The sequence below is a fragment of the Trichoplax adhaerens genome, genomic scaffold, assembly GCF_000150275.1.
Source record: "Trichoplax adhaerens TRIADscaffold_1 genomic scaffold, whole genome shotgun sequence".
Lineage (NCBI taxonomy): Eukaryota > Metazoa > Placozoa > Uniplacotomia > Trichoplacea > Trichoplacidae > Trichoplax > Trichoplax adhaerens.
In genome coordinates this window covers 7,610,235-7,626,777 of record NW_002060943.1, presented here as the reverse complement: position 1 = coordinate 7,626,777, position 16,543 = coordinate 7,610,235, and the positions used below count along the sequence as shown (strand labels likewise).

Genomic DNA, 16,543 nt, shown 5'->3' with positions numbered 1-16,543 from the left:
GGATACCGTTCTATCTCCACTCTGTTCTCCATGCCTATAACCATGCATAACACAGCCGGTCTCATAGGTAGGGATACAAGGATATTTGATTGCAAATAATGATCCATCCTGGCCACAAAACGATACACATACTTGCACTATCATACACGACTCTATCATTTTCCTATCGCAGTATTCATAACATCAAGATCAATATGTCTTATGGCGTAGTTCATACTGTATTTCGTAACATTGGTAGTCCATGGCTGTGTTATGAGCCTGCTGTTATTCCCTACAGTTGCTTTGCATCGAAAGATCGAATGTTATCACTCGTATAATTGACAATATAATTACAATTGGAGATAAATACTACCTACTAACTTGTACAATTGGCAACCATTATCCCTATCCAATTAGTCTCATTGCAACATTCATTTTCCTTATACCATTCTAGTCCTATACACTACTGTAAATAGGGATCGATTCTCATTTTCAATCAGTTGACTGTTTCATGATGGAGACTATTTTGGATACACATTCAATAATAATAATACGTATTATATCACTCGTATAATTTACGTACAGTATATTTAGAATTGGAGATAAATACTACCCTACTAACTTATACAATTGGCAACCATTATCCCTATCCAATTAGTCTTATTGCAACATTCATTTTCCTTATACCATTCTAGTCCTATACACTACTGTAAATAGGGATCGATTCTCATTTTCAATCAGTTGACTGTTTCATGATGGAGACTATTTTGGATACACATTCAATAATAGTAATACGTATGATACCATTCTAGTCCTATGCGCTACTGTAAATATGGATCGATTCTCATTTTCAATCAGTTGACTGTTTAATGATGGAGAATATTTTGGATACACATTCAATCATAGTAATACGTATTAATTATACAAGTATACAAGTATAAAATGAATTGCAATGCACGTATACTTGTATAGGCGCGTAATCATTGAATTGATTGATTGCTTGATTACTTGGACAGTATTGACAGTATACTGACTGCATCTTTCTCCTGCATTGATTCCATTCCATCTGTACTCTGATTAATACCATATTCAATCTGTCTTACATCTATAGTGATTGGTAACGAAATATTAAAAGGGGAGATACAAGATACCAATACAAATTTCTTATGTAAGAGATTATGGTCGTTGGGTATGAAAGTCAAGAAGGTATGTATTTTGGATACTAGTCATGTTGCTGATTACCAATTTTACTGTATAGAAAATAATGGATATCAAAAAATTTTGAAAATTTTTGACTCAATAACAGAATAATAACTCAAAGAATGGAAATGATTGCATTCTGTTACCCCTTATTACTGTACACGAAAACACTGGAAATTTATTTGTTTAAATGTGTACTCTCTGAACTTGATTATACAATACACTACACTATTGCATACTTGTGCCATGTTTTTGAACTCCCTACACAGTACTCATCCTTTTCGAACTATATTCCATATTTATATATTATTATTTATGCACATGCTTACGAAGTAACTTAAAATTTTAGTACTAGACTAGTTCAACCCGCTCGCTTCCGAAGCGAGCATCTACCATTCCATAATCCTTCGCTGAAACGAACGCTTGCAAGAATTATAATGTGTGCATTTTCTCTCCATTTATACTGAATCTTGTATACGTACTTGACAATTTCCTCTGAAAACACAACTATTCATTTAGACGGCTTCTGAGTTTGCGGACAAACACAAACATCCGACAGCATTATATTTTATTTATGTAGACTACTGTATATAGCGATAGACCCTACTGTATTGAGCTGGTATGGATGGTAAACGTCCAAGTTCTGCCGAGCTATGTCGGCACAAGTTATACGCGTACTAATGATAGACTTTACAAATTCGTGTTAAGTCAAGTCAATAGGAGGAACCGACGTCAGCTTCTCTTACATCCCCAGAAAGTGGATGATATCTTGATAGTAATTAATTTTTATAATATTGTATCATTGTTTGCTTTGCTACGGTACTCAAGATATCGCTACCACAGCTGTTACTGAGTTTTTTATACAGTATTTGCACCTGGATAAATTGATAACGTTCATCACTTGTGTAGTAGAAATCGTAACTGATCGTTTACCATTATTCATCTACTATATTTGCTAGGTCTCCATTGTTGCTGATGATGTTGAAGAAATTAAGAAAGAAATTCAACACTTTTCCTACAAGTATGATTACGTCTTCACTTCTGGTGGCATAGGACCAACATTTGATGACGTTACTATGGAAGGTAATTTACTTGCTACGTAACGACTATTTCAAAAATGATACACAATAATATTTATTAATTATTAAACAACAATCGCGAATGGATTGATCATAGAGGTAACAGGAGTTTACTTCAATAACATTAGATAAAGAAGTAATGCAATGTGCTTTCCATTTAAACGCAGTAATTTATTTCTCATCAATATTCCTCACAAACAATAGAGTTGAACTTGCTAATCTAGGTTGAGTACATGGTAATAACATGCAATGTATTCTCCTTAGAGTACTATCATTGACAGCAACTTGACTTTACAATTAACGCAATTTGCATTACTAGCACTTGCAATTCTTATTCCAAAGCTCTCCTTCAAGGGTAGCACAATAAGACTTTTTAGAGGTCATTTCTAAAATGAATAATTCGCTTCAACTTAATAATACGTGTCATGACTTCATTCTTTAATCTAGCTGTAGCTGCAGCATTTGAAGATGAACTGCAACCTAAGCCTGACTTAATTAAAAAGTTAAAGTTGTATTACAATACCGAGAACTTAACTGAAGCTCAAATCAGATTAGCTACGGTTTGTTAACTTCATCCTATATTTCAACGTATATTAGATTGGAATGTCTAATTTCAGCATAGACTTTCTAATTAACGAATCTTTATCAATTACAATTACAATTTGTTATAAAGATTCCATCCAGATGTCAAATAAAATATTCAAAGAGTGGAAAGTTATTATTACCTTTATATAACATACAAAATGTATTTATACTGCCTGGCGTTCCAATTTTTCTAAAGAGTCTTTTCAAAATATTTGAGGTATTAATTATGATGAACATGAAATGATTCAACTACTAATATAGAATGTAGTAGCTCTGTCTAATTAATTATTTTTATCTCTACTTGGTCGCAATTCCTAAAAATAAATTAGTTCAGATTTGGTATAACTTTTGCTTGTACGTATTCTATTGTTTTGTAATAGGACGAATATGGTTCTAAGATTAAGCAATTTTATAAAAAAGTAATATACCTAAATGTTAACGAACTGGAGATTGCCGAAAGATTCAATGAAATTAGCCGTAAATACAGTGGGCGAGTTGATCTTGGTTCTTACCCGGTCTTTAATAATAACCAATATAAGGTTAAGATTACTATTGAAGCTAGTGATGAAAACGATTTAAAAGAGGTAAGCTTTACATTTATAATCCAGACTACTACATCCTTAATCGAATAAAGTAATTACGCGTAGAATGCGTAAAAATAGTCGTAATCAATTCATGAATATATACAAGTAAAGAAATAACTTTATTACGTCTATATTTAGGCTTATGATTGTTTGCTTGCATCGTTGGAGAAAGGTATTACCGATGCATACGATATTTAATACTTTTACTGATTGCCAAGAACTGGCATTCTCATTAAAGAATTATTTTCCGTTTTAGAAAGTATAGTAAATCTTGATGAAGAAAGTAGTAACAGCGGTGAGGCAAAGCCTAAGTTAGTAAGCAAACTCTTGTTATTATACTGTAATGTCGTTTCAATTTGTCGTATAATGGTATGATTCAGTGAATATTTAAATAAATTTTTCAATAGACCCCTAAACTATAAAGAATTTTTAAACGAGGTTCAGAATGAAGAGCATCCTAATAGTAAAAGAATTCAAGAAGCTTTCCAAATAGTGGATAGGGCACTAGAACAATATGGGTAATGTGAGATTTGACGTACGCAATTTATGCGAAATGATATACTTTGCCATTGGTTTGATGCGATATATTCAACTATAAATGGGCTTTTTTTCTCTATTTTAATAATACAGCTTAAATAACATAGCGATTGCTTTTAATGGTGGTAAAGATTGTACTGTGATACTCCATATATTTTACTGCTTTGTAAAAAGGTTGGTAAGAATGTAGAATTTTTTGCGCATAGGGTTTAACTATTATTAAATAATATTTTGCTTGATGATTCGTAGGTAATTTTCGAATTTGCGTAGTATAGTAAAATCCTCTGTTATTATAGCAACTTGTAGCATATTTATTTGTATCTATTTCTTGCTTAGTTTCATTAATTCATTTAATAATTATAATTAGTCGATTTCCTGAACAAATACCCAAAATTAAAGCAATTTATACGAAATCTGAAGATATCTTTACTGAAATGGATCAGTTCGTTTCCAAATGCGTAGACAGGTGATGATTTTATGGTACTTGATTAGATCGGTTTTTAGGGTTATTTCTTTCATGCTGACATCTAGCAATATAATATAGTATATCACTATGGAATTAATTGTTACTATTTGCTATTTTAATGCCTAAACATCGTATTAGTGATAGCTACAATAATCGTGATTAAATAAATTTCTATTGGATCAATTTTAGATATAATCTGGATATAACAACAATTAGTTCTGATATGAAGTCAGCGTTGGAGGAATATTCTATCGTATGTTACCAAGCTATTTTATACATATCGTAATTTTTACGCTTTCAAATTAAAAAGGAGTATTTGTATTACAATGCCTGATTTAATTAATTACTGAAACATAGAGAGAACCTACCGTAAAAGCTGTAATTATGGGTACACGAAGAGCTGATCCTTATTCAAGTAATGAGATGAAAGTTGATTAATTTGTGTTTATTGACCAACTTGAACATATTTCATACAAGTAAAGCAAAGTAACCTTTGTACACTTATTGGTAATATGTTATATTATTCGTTTAGATCAATTGACCCCATTTTGTATGACAGATGGAGACTGGCCTGAATATCTCAGAGTTCATCCTATACTAGTTCGTGAATAATAGCGTTTTTCTGTTATATCGTTGATAGTTTCTGTCTGTGGTTTCCTATATTTTAACTGCTACTAAGATATATTTATTAATTTTAATAACAAAAGGATTGGTCATACTCTGAAATTTGGCAATTCTTACGGCACAGTTCTATTCCTTACTGTTCATTATACGATTTAGGATACACATCGCTTGGTGGAATTCATAATACAAAACCTAATTCATCACTAAGGCGAACTAGAGATGAAATAGAAACATTCATAAAAGAGGGTACGCTCGAAGCTGAGCCGCTGTTGCAGTTTGATGGATATTATTATTTGCCAGCTTATTTCTTAACTGAAGAGCAACTTGAAAGAGCTGGACGCTCATAAATGCTACCTCGCATTCACTTCTTACTTTATTCGCTTTGAAAAAATCGATGAATATTATAAAAAAGTGAGAAAGTTAAGATAAACTAATGAATTTTGTGTTAAAGAAGCATGATTCCATCGCCTATCGTTATTCATCGATCCACTGTTATCTACATATGTTTATTCAAAGAACAGGAAATCTTCAGAATGTACACAGATAGATAATTACCATTTTGCTTTTTAATCAATATTTTAAAATAAAATACATGAAAGTCTGTTCATGTTCGTTTATAAAGGCACTAATTGCAAGACAATAACTTTATTTTTTGTATTAAATGCTATTTTATCTCTCTTGAAATTATAATGTCTCTCATTCGACCTCAAAATCATAATATCGTAGTATTCTATATGAAATCTAAACTGAGTTTATTAAATATCATGCATAGGTTATAAATTATAATTAATTATTTGCCCATGATGACTTAATCTTCACTTTATGAAAACATTCATTAAACGATAAATATTACGTATCTTACTTGATTCAAAGTTTGAAAATCTTTATTGCTTAATCGACTCTTAAAATGATTGTTATGAAAGAAAATGCAAATAAGTGAAACAAAATTAAATTTATTCAATTTTAGTACGTTCAATAGCCTTAAAGAACGCTAAGGAACAAGACAAATAGTTACTCCTCCTTATTATGGCAGTAGGCTGCAGTTGAAATTTAAATTAAATAGAAATAATTTTAACTAGTGCTGTCCCTAGTCTTGCTGGGTAATAAGATCAGAAGTGACAATAAGCTGCACACAGGGTATAGATTGACTTAACAAATTCATACCATCGTTTAGTAGAAATATTTCTTCAATGCAATAAGATAGACTACCGAAAGACTTGCTAATAATCTATGATTCTTTGCCAATTGTTGTTTAGCGAATTTTAAACGTAGTACGAGTAGATCAATGTAAAACTTTGAAAAGTTTGATGCTATGTCTATTCCTACAATCGAAAGACAAAGTAGTCTACCCTTCAAAACAAAATATACATTTTACTGCTGTATCGACTTAATCAATACCTATAATACATAATCAGGAATTGATATTCATTTACGCAACGTTGTAAGTACAGAACGATTTAAATCTTATTTTAATTATTTTTTTTATACGCATTATACGCTGTATAATACAGTTCGTACGAATTTTTAAAATGCTAACAATCAATAATTAATTGTAATTATTTAAGAAATAATTTGAACGATACATCAAGCGGCTATTTTTAAAGAATCATTTTGGGACTAAAATCTATTTAGCGAAAGTTGTAAATTTTTTATTACAAAATTAAAGCAATAAAATTTAGACGGTAGATACTCGTTCCGATAAAACGTCGTCCATTTGATAATCTCCTTCTAGTATTGACGCCATTAACAGTGATTTGTTGCGGTTATTCATTACTTTTGTTCCCTCTCCGCAGCATGTAAAATTCCGACATTCACCGTGATTAGTACATGCATAGTTACATTCTTTAATCGGTGAAGAGTCCTGATCCATCTATTTCATAGATAATAAACTTTTTAGTAATAATGATACAAGTTTGTATTACGTGGGTTGCTACGTACAAAAATCTTCAAAATGAAAAATATTATAATCGAGACGTACGAACACTTAGCCGATATTATTAATAAAATAGCATACAATTACCTCTTCAAATTCTGGTTGAATAGTTGTCGAATGAATACCGAGCTCGTGAAAAAAATTCTTTAGATCACGTGCCATACTAACATAATCTAGAGGAGTACGACATTTGATATGGCAAGACGCGATTATTCTGTTGCCAGCTAACTGCCAGACGTGAAATTCATGAATGCTAAGGACACCATTAATCTAAGAAAGATGAATAAGATTGATGAGAGATTTTTTTATCAAAATTATAGTTTTTATTAAAAGTTAAATCTAACCGTATCCAATAATCTTTCTTGAACTTCTTCCACGTTAATGTGTGTTGGCACCGTTTGCAGTAATATCAGAGAGGATTCCTTAACTATTAATAGGAATAAGAGGTTATTTATAGGACATTGTTACTGGCGGTACTACCATTCCAAGAATTCTATAAGTAGCATAACACTTACGAAGGGGAATAGTAGTTTTCATTATAATAATCACCATAAGAATGCTACAAAATTAAAATATCGAAAATATAAATTAAAAAATGCACGACAGTTAAGGTATAGAGGTATTTTTCCGGCTTCTTGTACCTCATTCCTGGATCAATGTAAATCACCCAATTCTCTTCGATAAAATAAATCATCAATCCACTGATGACAACAATCACGGATCCCAAAGTATCACCCAAAACGTGTAAATATACTCCTCTCATATTCATTTGGGTACTACTTTCTATTAATCAATTATACATACACAAATATTACTTAATGATATTAACAATTTTACGCTTATTTCTGCAATTGGAAATATAATGAATACCTAAATTCTAACACTAACAATAGCTGAATGCTGCACTTTAGAATATTGTCGACTTACGGAGTTGAGTAGCTTTCTTGTTGTTATCTTCACCAGACGTTACACTGCCATTTTCTAATTTTTGAGTACGGTTGCTATTTGCATGGCTATGACCATGTGAGCCACCACCGCCACCGTGACTGTGGCCATGACCACCGTGACCTATTATAGATTAAATTGCAAATTTAGTACTGCCATATAAAGATATGTTCACCTATTTATACAACTAGTATTGTTCGGCATATTATGCATCCAAATTATATAATTTACTATAACCAAAGGTGATAACAACGTTACTTCAGTAGTTACGCTTGACTTTAATGAACAATGAAAGTTTAATGATTAACATTTAGTACATTAACTTAGACTTGGGTGTAAAATGTTACAGTACATGTGCTATCATTTAAATTTCACAAAATAGTCTGGGGGCATGATTGTAACGTTTAAAATAATCGACAAGTCTTAACCTCGAAATAGGAATAATCCAACTAGATTCAAGAAAAGGCCACCACTACCAACGCCAACAATTAAGATAGCATTTTCAATTTTTTCTGGTTCAATAATTCGCTTCAAAGATTCAACCAAGATTGAGAAGCATAAAGCCAGTAAAAATACGGCATTTACCAGCGCTCCCAACACTTCGGCTCGAGCCCAACCAAATGTATTCTTATCAGAACGCCGTTTTGAGATCTAATTTATAAAGTAGTATTAGTGTAGTATTGGCGAGAGAAATATCCTGATATCATACATATGATATTATAGTAGTATATAACTACTGACTGCCAAGCAAATCATGAAGAGGTACATAAATCCATTAACAGCAAACAGGATTTAAGATTTATAGTAGGACTATTACTTCAGCAACTAAATATATTTTTCTTTATGCTACTAAATCAGGTAATTCATGCGAAGGAATGCATAATATAGTATAAATGCTGTACCGTTTATGCATATTGTAGTTAATGAATAAGATCCTGTAGTTACTTATACGGTTTTTAGTATGCAGTAGTTTGGCCTCCATAATGAATTACTAAATCGCACACATTCTGTAAAGTGCGATTAGCAATAATAGGAATTGAGAAGTTAATAGCTCGCATGTAAGATAATGTACTGTGTGAAAGTTAGATGCACAGTAGATACGCGTTACTATATTTCTATCTGTTACTTTGAATTGTCTTTTGAGTAAATTATGTGAAGCCTACCGTTGGTTCTTCAGGATTGTAAAGACTAGTAGCTACTGTTCTAGCGATAAGCAAAGTACAGCATACTGTCCATACAAATACAACTTTTAGGTTTACATTTATTGAATTATAAGTGAAAGTAAAGGAGAATTCCGGGTAGATTGTAAGAGTGGCTAAAAAGCTGTAATTGAAACAGCGTTAAAATACTGTAGTAAGTGGTTGTGAAAATATAGCTAATCAATACTGCTACAGTGTATTGTCGCGGATTTTGCTAGGTAAATGATAAGACGCCTGTAAAATTGTGATCTAAGTATCTTTAAAATAATGCCGTACTAAATTGTTGTGAAGATAATTAATAACACTCCTGCAGTATACGGTCACAGGGGAAACAAGGTAATGAAGAACTATTACATGTTAATTGTATAATAATTTTTATTATTTACTGTTCGTACTGTAGACGCAAGAAAGTATCGCGCTGTATTTATCTTTATAGTTAGCAGTTTTCGAAATTGGATAAGGCGCTATCTAGATAAGATTAGTACCAGGTATTAAAAGTTACAAACGCAAAAGCTTGCACTTTTTTAGGACTTACCCGGACCGCGAACAATCCGACAAATAAGGCTACTACATCAGACAGCATATGGAAAGAATCTGCCACTAATGCCATCGATTTTGTAATGTAACCAACGATTATTTCAGCCAAGAAAAAGGTAGATGTTAAAACCATCATAACAAGTAGACGGCACGATTTGCTATTAAATTTATTTCCCATTTTTTTGCTTTGTTATTAAGACCAAGTAGATTATTCGATAAGATGTAAAACCTAAAAATATATTTTGTACATCCATGAGAATTAAAATATGCAGTAGATTGAAACCGGAGCACAAAGTTGAAGTTCAATCATTGCAATAACAGTTAAAAAAGTTTTTAAATTCAAGTATGAACTACCGTAGTGTACTTCCTTGATAATTTTAATTTACGGTTTAAAAGGTGATCTATTAATGCGATAATACTTGATAGATTTCACCAATAGATCTATGATATACAGTAAGAGATTCCTACTTCACTAACCGATTACGATATACTGGCAAATATATCGCACAGCAACTATTACAAAAATTAGCAACACAAGTACGCTGTGCAGTAATTATCATTTTATTAGTTAAAACAGCATGAAGTCAATTGGAGCTGTTCAAAAGTATTATTGCCTTTATTAGTAAGCATGCCAAATGTCTCGTACTACACAATATCGTGTGATCTAAAATGAAGAGATAGGTATGCATGGTAAGGAAGAAAGCAACTGGGAAGTTTGTCGTCTAATGTCAGGAAATAGATAGTTGACAGTTGAAACATATCTGTTTAAACTATCGTCGACATGATCAAGAAATGAAAATATTGTGTCATATCCTGTCAGTGTTCAGATACGATCAATGGGGTTTATTAGTAGCTTTTTAGCTTTGGGATTAGCCTCATCTACTATTGTATACTCATGAACTACTGTATATGAAAGGCGGTGATACTAATATGAATTTTTAAAGTTGATATTCTGTTGAGCTACGCTATGATCACGATACAACGTTGTATTCAAGAGGCATAAGTAAGTAGAAGCTCAGCATAGAACATACAGATGGAAAAAATACAGTAGAACCCTAGTAAGGGCTAACGGATACCCCATGAAAGCATAAAGACATCAAAAATATGGCATTTTGATATGTTTGTCTAGTTTACCGTTTTATACTTCATTGTCATCAGCATCCATCGTTCGGTCTAGTAGCTAGATTGGATTCTACGTTTGGATCAGTTGTACTCTTACTGTTCTCTTATGATAACTAATGCTGATGGATTGTCAATTGCCCGTGTACTTCTGCTTGACTGACTGCTAATTTTGCTTATTCATATCCAACTATGATGAATAATAATCTTTGTTGGTGGTTACCAAACTGGCTGACAATTTAACTGGCGGCATGACTGAGGTAACAATTTTGAATGATGACTCATTGCACTTTGATGAAATAAGATTACTGTAGATGTAGAGTAGAGTACTGCAGAATGCGTCGACAGTAGTGTGCCTATTCTATTTCTTAATGGCATACTGTATCGAAGATAGCATAATATTATAGTAATTACTCATTTTTTTTCTAGAAGTAGTTGTCTGGAAATCATCTTTGATATACAGTAATCTCGAGTACTTGTGGAATCAGTGAATAATAACGAAATGACTGCTACACAAAAAGTTCAATAATTATGGATTACAGAATAAGATGATTTTCCTTTATCCACCCCCAATTTTTCAAAATATTGTAATAAGGTATAGTCAAGCGCTAATAACAATATAATAATTCATACGTAGTATGGTAGGCATTGGGTGCTATGATGGGAAAAAACTAGTTTCTAGTATTCTAGATCAATAACAGCAATACTCGATTCTGGTTCTAGTAAGTTCTTGTTGAATTTTGTCAATGTCTACCTTGTGCTTTACCGCATAGAGCGCAATCAAGATTCGGGTTGAAACCCAACAAGAATTGGAGTAGATCTTGACCATGTTACCTTCAGTAGACACATTAATCATGTATGTATGCGTAGCCGGCATTGAAAAAATGACGTCCATTTACTAGACTACTACGTCGTTGAAAATTCCCTACTGTGCACAGTACTACTCCAAAAAAGGTACAGTTTTTCAATCCGATCTACTAAATATTATGTACAAGTTTGTCTATCATAGTATTACCAAGTAGAATGCCTGCTGAGGAATACGATTGATGAATCATACTCAACTGGATAGTTGTGGCCAAAAACAAGACTCACGCTGAGAATGTAAAGCGAACTTTCCAATGGCGTATATGACTATATTTGAAGACTCTAATCAAAAAGCTTTCTACTTGTCAAATGAGATAATATGCAAAACATAATAACTATTAATGAGCGCTAGAACAGTCAGCCAATGTCATTTCTATTTGATTCATTGCTAGTTGTACGCCGGTTCCAAGTACAGTATAGTAGAAAAGGCAATGGATATTTTCCCACAGGTTACTCTTACCCCATTGTAGACAAGGAGTTTTTGAGTCATTTTTACGTCGCAATAAAATATTACAGTAGTGGCTTTTAAGCATCGCAAAACCTCAATTCTTCTTGCACGGTAGCAACCCGAGATTGACTAATTTTATACGAAGACACAGATAACATGTAAGATTGAATGGAACGGAATTAAAAAAAAAAATCCAATTCTAACTGATCGATTTTATTACTCATCCTATAGAATGATTATAATTGTTTTTCTGTTCTATTAATCAATGTAACTGGGAAGTTGCATCATATCGTCATCAGCTCTAAATAAACGATAATAAACAATTTTATTTGTTTAAATAGTGCTCTATTCAAGTCATGAGGTTCTAATATCGAGGTCAACGACAGCCTATTCAACATTTTATTCTAAAAAGTTATTCATCATGACAGCGATTGAGAAGGAAAGCAATCGAGCGTCGAGAAAGAATGGAAGCGGGGTTTGTTCGATAGAAACCACGATAATGATGGTGATAATCATCATTAATTATAATGGCATGTAGCGCGCTCTCACAACTATGTAAAATACCCCAGAATTGTTGGTGGAGGCCCTTTTTCTGTCTGTAGTATGCTACACTCTAAAGTAGAGGACTATATTTAAGCTCAGATGTTGAATAATCCAAGTTGGGTAGCGCTTGTTCGTTATCGTTACTGTGAAGGCGCTACCTAGTCATGGGGCCTTGCTGTCGATTAGGGCATGGCTTCGTCTGTCAACTGTAGTTGCCGTATGCATGGCATGAACAAGTTTTATTTTCCTCTTTTTACAGTATAGTAGGATAATTTTCCCTGTAAAATAACCTCTCTGACATGATATACACAAGTCAGCAGCGCTTGATATCCTCGAGTAGGAGAATCACTTAAGTGAATGATATTTGTATCCGGAGGATAACCAATCCAAGATACACAAGTTCTAAAAAGGAAGATTTTGGACTGCAGTAGCAATCGCTGGGACTCTCTTCACTTCGAGACAAAAGAATATTCACATTGATGATTATGAAATTGGGAGAACTTGGTGGCCATTTCAGCACTATCTTCCTTTACAACAGTTGTAAAATTCAGAACTCCTATCAAGTAGTTGCGCTATACTGTCAACTACATAGTATTGCTATGCACAAGATGCTATTAGACGCTGCGCTATGTAAACTTCTCTACAAAGTCCAATTTTATTTTTTGTTGTAACTGCTAGGAAAACATTTATTATTCATCTTCGCCGTTCAGATGTGTGTACAGTAGTGAACAAATAAATTTACCATTTCATGAATGCAAATACAAGCGCAATTACAATATCTAATTATTGTATACAAAGGGTCTATTTCTCATCAAGTGATGAGTAGAAGTTTGCTGTATATATATATATCTAGAAGTATTGTCATGAGTAGTCAGTTATTGGATGATCTATGGCCATTTTTTTTTGACGCAAAACGTCATGGTTTGAGTCAAGAGGATACCTTGAACATGCATACTGCAAAGTACTATTGATCAAGTTTCAAAATAAGACTGTGTAGAGGCTAGATACTCTATTGCAATTTGCCCAAAATTTATTGTTCAGAGAGTGAGTCAATTATTAATATAGTATATCACTTTGTTGGAGATTTGTCGACTTGATAGCAATCAATCGTTGCTCGATGCTATTTCACATCCTCTTCCCTTGATAGTACAGTCGTGCAAGACTAATATGGCTCTTGCATACGGTTTAAGCGAAGTAATCTTCCAATTTATTACAGTAGGCTAGCAAAAGTGTACTCGTCCTATCTACGGTTCAAATTCTCACTACATCATTGTTACACAGCGTGACAGTAAACTATACACACAATCATTATGCCAAGGTCGATAAATTGAAACAGAATTAAAGCTACGCCATAAAGGAAAGAGAAAGCATCCACTTGTAGATCCTCCCTTAGCCAAAGCTTTGGATGGTTGAGTTAGCTTTACGTTTAACGTCGTGCACACAGTACTGTACAGCATTTTACTCTTTCATTTTGCTGCTAAGTGGACCATTATCAATTGACGATAGTGTATGTGCAGCACAGTGTTGCATCCTTTTTTTTTTTTGGCCTGAGGCGATCTACGCGTACAGTATTACATTGCTTGGACACCCCATCTATCGATACAGCTAGGTGGTATTGAATTGAAGGCCATACCAGTAAAAGAGAATTGATTGCATTGCATTTGTCATGAATAAAAGGCTTTCCTGATTAGGAGTTTGTAAACTAGGCGTTAAGCCTGGTTGAGCTATTTTATTGCCTGGAACTTCCAAGGTAAACGATGCCTAACATAGTGATAGTATTGAATAGAGTTACTTGCTACCTAATAATAGCAATTGGAAGGATGCATAAAGTGGAACGATTCGGTTGTGCAAGAAATAATGTGGCAATCAAGCTGCTTATAACTCAATATTACATCCAATCCATACTAGACTGTCAGTGTATGACAGACCGCAAGCTCAACTGAGACTAGAGTATTTTGCCTTTGATCAATACATCATAAAACGTATTGCTAAGCATTTCAATCTCTACAGTAGTTGAAGGAAGAGATAAATCAACCTGTTAACCACATCATTTTCCCAGCTAGATAATCTCATAGAGTATGGAAAAATAGAAAAATTTTTCAACTGAGACTAGGCTATTTGTCTTCGATCAATATATATACAGTAGTAAAGCGTATTGCCAAGCGTTTCAATCTCTACAGTCGTTGAAGGAAGAGATAAATCAACCCCTTCACCACATCATTTTCCCAGCTAGATCTCATAGAGTATGGAAAAATAAAAAATTTTTCAACCGATCCAAGCCGCCAGCTCAACTGAGACTAGGCTATTTGCCTTGGATCAATATATATACTGTAGTAAAGCGTATTGCCAAGCGTTTCCATCTCTCAGTAGTTGAAGGAAGAGATAAATCAACCTGTTAACCACATCATTTTCCCAGCTAGATGATCTCATTGAGTATAGAAAAATAAAAAAAATTTTCAACTGAGACAAGGCGATTTGCCTTGGATCAATATATATACTGTAGTAAAGCGTATTGCTAAGCGTTTCAATCTCTACAGTAGTTGAAGGAAGAGATAAATCAACCTGTTAACCACATCATTTTCCCAGCTAGATGATCTCATTGAGTATGGAAAAATAAAAAAACTTTTCAACTGAGACAAGACGATTTGCCTTGGATCAATATATATACTGTAGTAAAGCGTATTGCCAAGCGTTTCACTATGTATGGTAGTTGAAGGAAGAGATAAATTAACCTGTTAACCACATCATTTTCTCAGCTAGACGATCTGATTGAGTATGGCAAAAATGATCATTTTTCAACCGATCCAACTGTAATAGGGCCGCAAGATGGACTGAGAGTAGGGTATTTGCCTTGGATCGGTCGGTATACAGTAATAAGGCGTATTACGCAGCACTTGACTATGCTGTCTGTATACATGGGTCGTTTAATGAAAGGAAGAGGCAAATCAACCTCTTAACAACATCATTTTCTCACCTAGATGGTCTAATGAAGTATGGAAAAATAGTAATTTTGAAGCGATCCAACTGAATGGATGGTCTATTTGCATTTTGTTCAAGTTGGAACGTGTAGCAGCTAATTGTATGGTCAATTGGCGTCCAGGATGCAATTTTCTTGACTCCATTTATTTGTCTATTTGATCGCTTGTCTTATTACTTACTTTATCAATGGCACTGTTATCCAGTGGGAAATTGTTTCAGCTTGCTGTTAAGATAGAGACCCAATCCGTTAATTCTATTCTGTATGATACAGTTGATGGAAGGTATTCCTATTTCTGAATTTTAATTTGATTGCAGCGGATTGGATCGGCAACCAAGCGAAGGATCGAGTCTGGGCAAGAGGAGCTTTTCTTTCTTCCCTCTTTTGCAAGTGGTACTGTACCGTACCGTACCATACTAGTACACGACCGTCAGCAATGAATAGCAGTACAGTGGACAGCGGTCGTACAGTACACTGCTTACAGTGTAAAGCACTGTACACTGTACTGCAGAGTAGTTCCAGCAGTCTGCAGTATAGTACTGTATACAGTTGAACTGACTTTTGAAAGGGTTGAAATCGAGGGGCATTCTATCTGTAGAAAGGATTTAACCTGCATGGTACTGTATACTTTTCTCTTTAACTGTAGTGGCTACTTTTTATAGGCAAAGCAAACACCCCCAAAAAGACCCTATCCAACGATTGATCGATCTCATTTTGGATACAATACCAGGCGTAGAGTCTTTCAATGGAGTGAAAGTGCAACCCGAACCCGATCCAATGGTTGATTTTGCAACCCGAAATGAATCCAATCGCTATACAAACACTGTATCACCGCAGAAATTTTCAAAGCAAACCCCACCCTCGAGTCGGGTTCAAATCGGGTTTCGGGTTGACTTTTAGAGCGGGCGGGGGGGACTCCAAACT

General features: G+C 33.8%; 2 protein-coding genes across 2 annotated transcripts; one reads left to right on the top strand and one right to left on the bottom strand.

Annotated features, from left to right (window-relative positions):
- Window positions 1-1,086: 1,086 nt before the first annotated feature.
- On the top strand, window positions 1,087-5,401 carry TRIADDRAFT_18732 (uncharacterized protein; the record flags this gene model as incomplete). The annotated part of the gene is made up of 13 exons (XM_002108757.1): window positions 1,087-1,185; window positions 2,139-2,262; window positions 2,706-2,818; window positions 2,932-3,060; window positions 3,224-3,427; window positions 3,728-3,788; window positions 3,852-3,945; window positions 4,058-4,138; window positions 4,332-4,430; window positions 4,620-4,683; window positions 4,788-4,845; window positions 4,963-5,030; window positions 5,138-5,401. Coding segments are annotated over 13 exons (1,458 nt in total), but the record flags the coding sequence as incomplete, so codon positions are not given.
- A 1,637-nt stretch (window positions 5,402-7,038) lies between these two features.
- Window positions 7,039-9,846, bottom strand: TRIADDRAFT_20152 (uncharacterized protein; the record flags this gene model as incomplete). The annotated part of the gene is made up of 7 exons (XM_002108018.1): window positions 7,039-7,257; window positions 7,332-7,414; window positions 7,503-7,546; window positions 7,629-7,770; window positions 7,915-8,055; window positions 8,361-8,583; window positions 9,667-9,846. The coding sequence occupies 7 exons, from the start codon at window positions 9,844-9,846 to the stop codon at window positions 7,039-7,041; spliced, it is 1,032 nt and encodes a 343-aa protein (XP_002108054.1).
- Window positions 9,847-16,543: the final 6,697 nt, after the last annotated feature.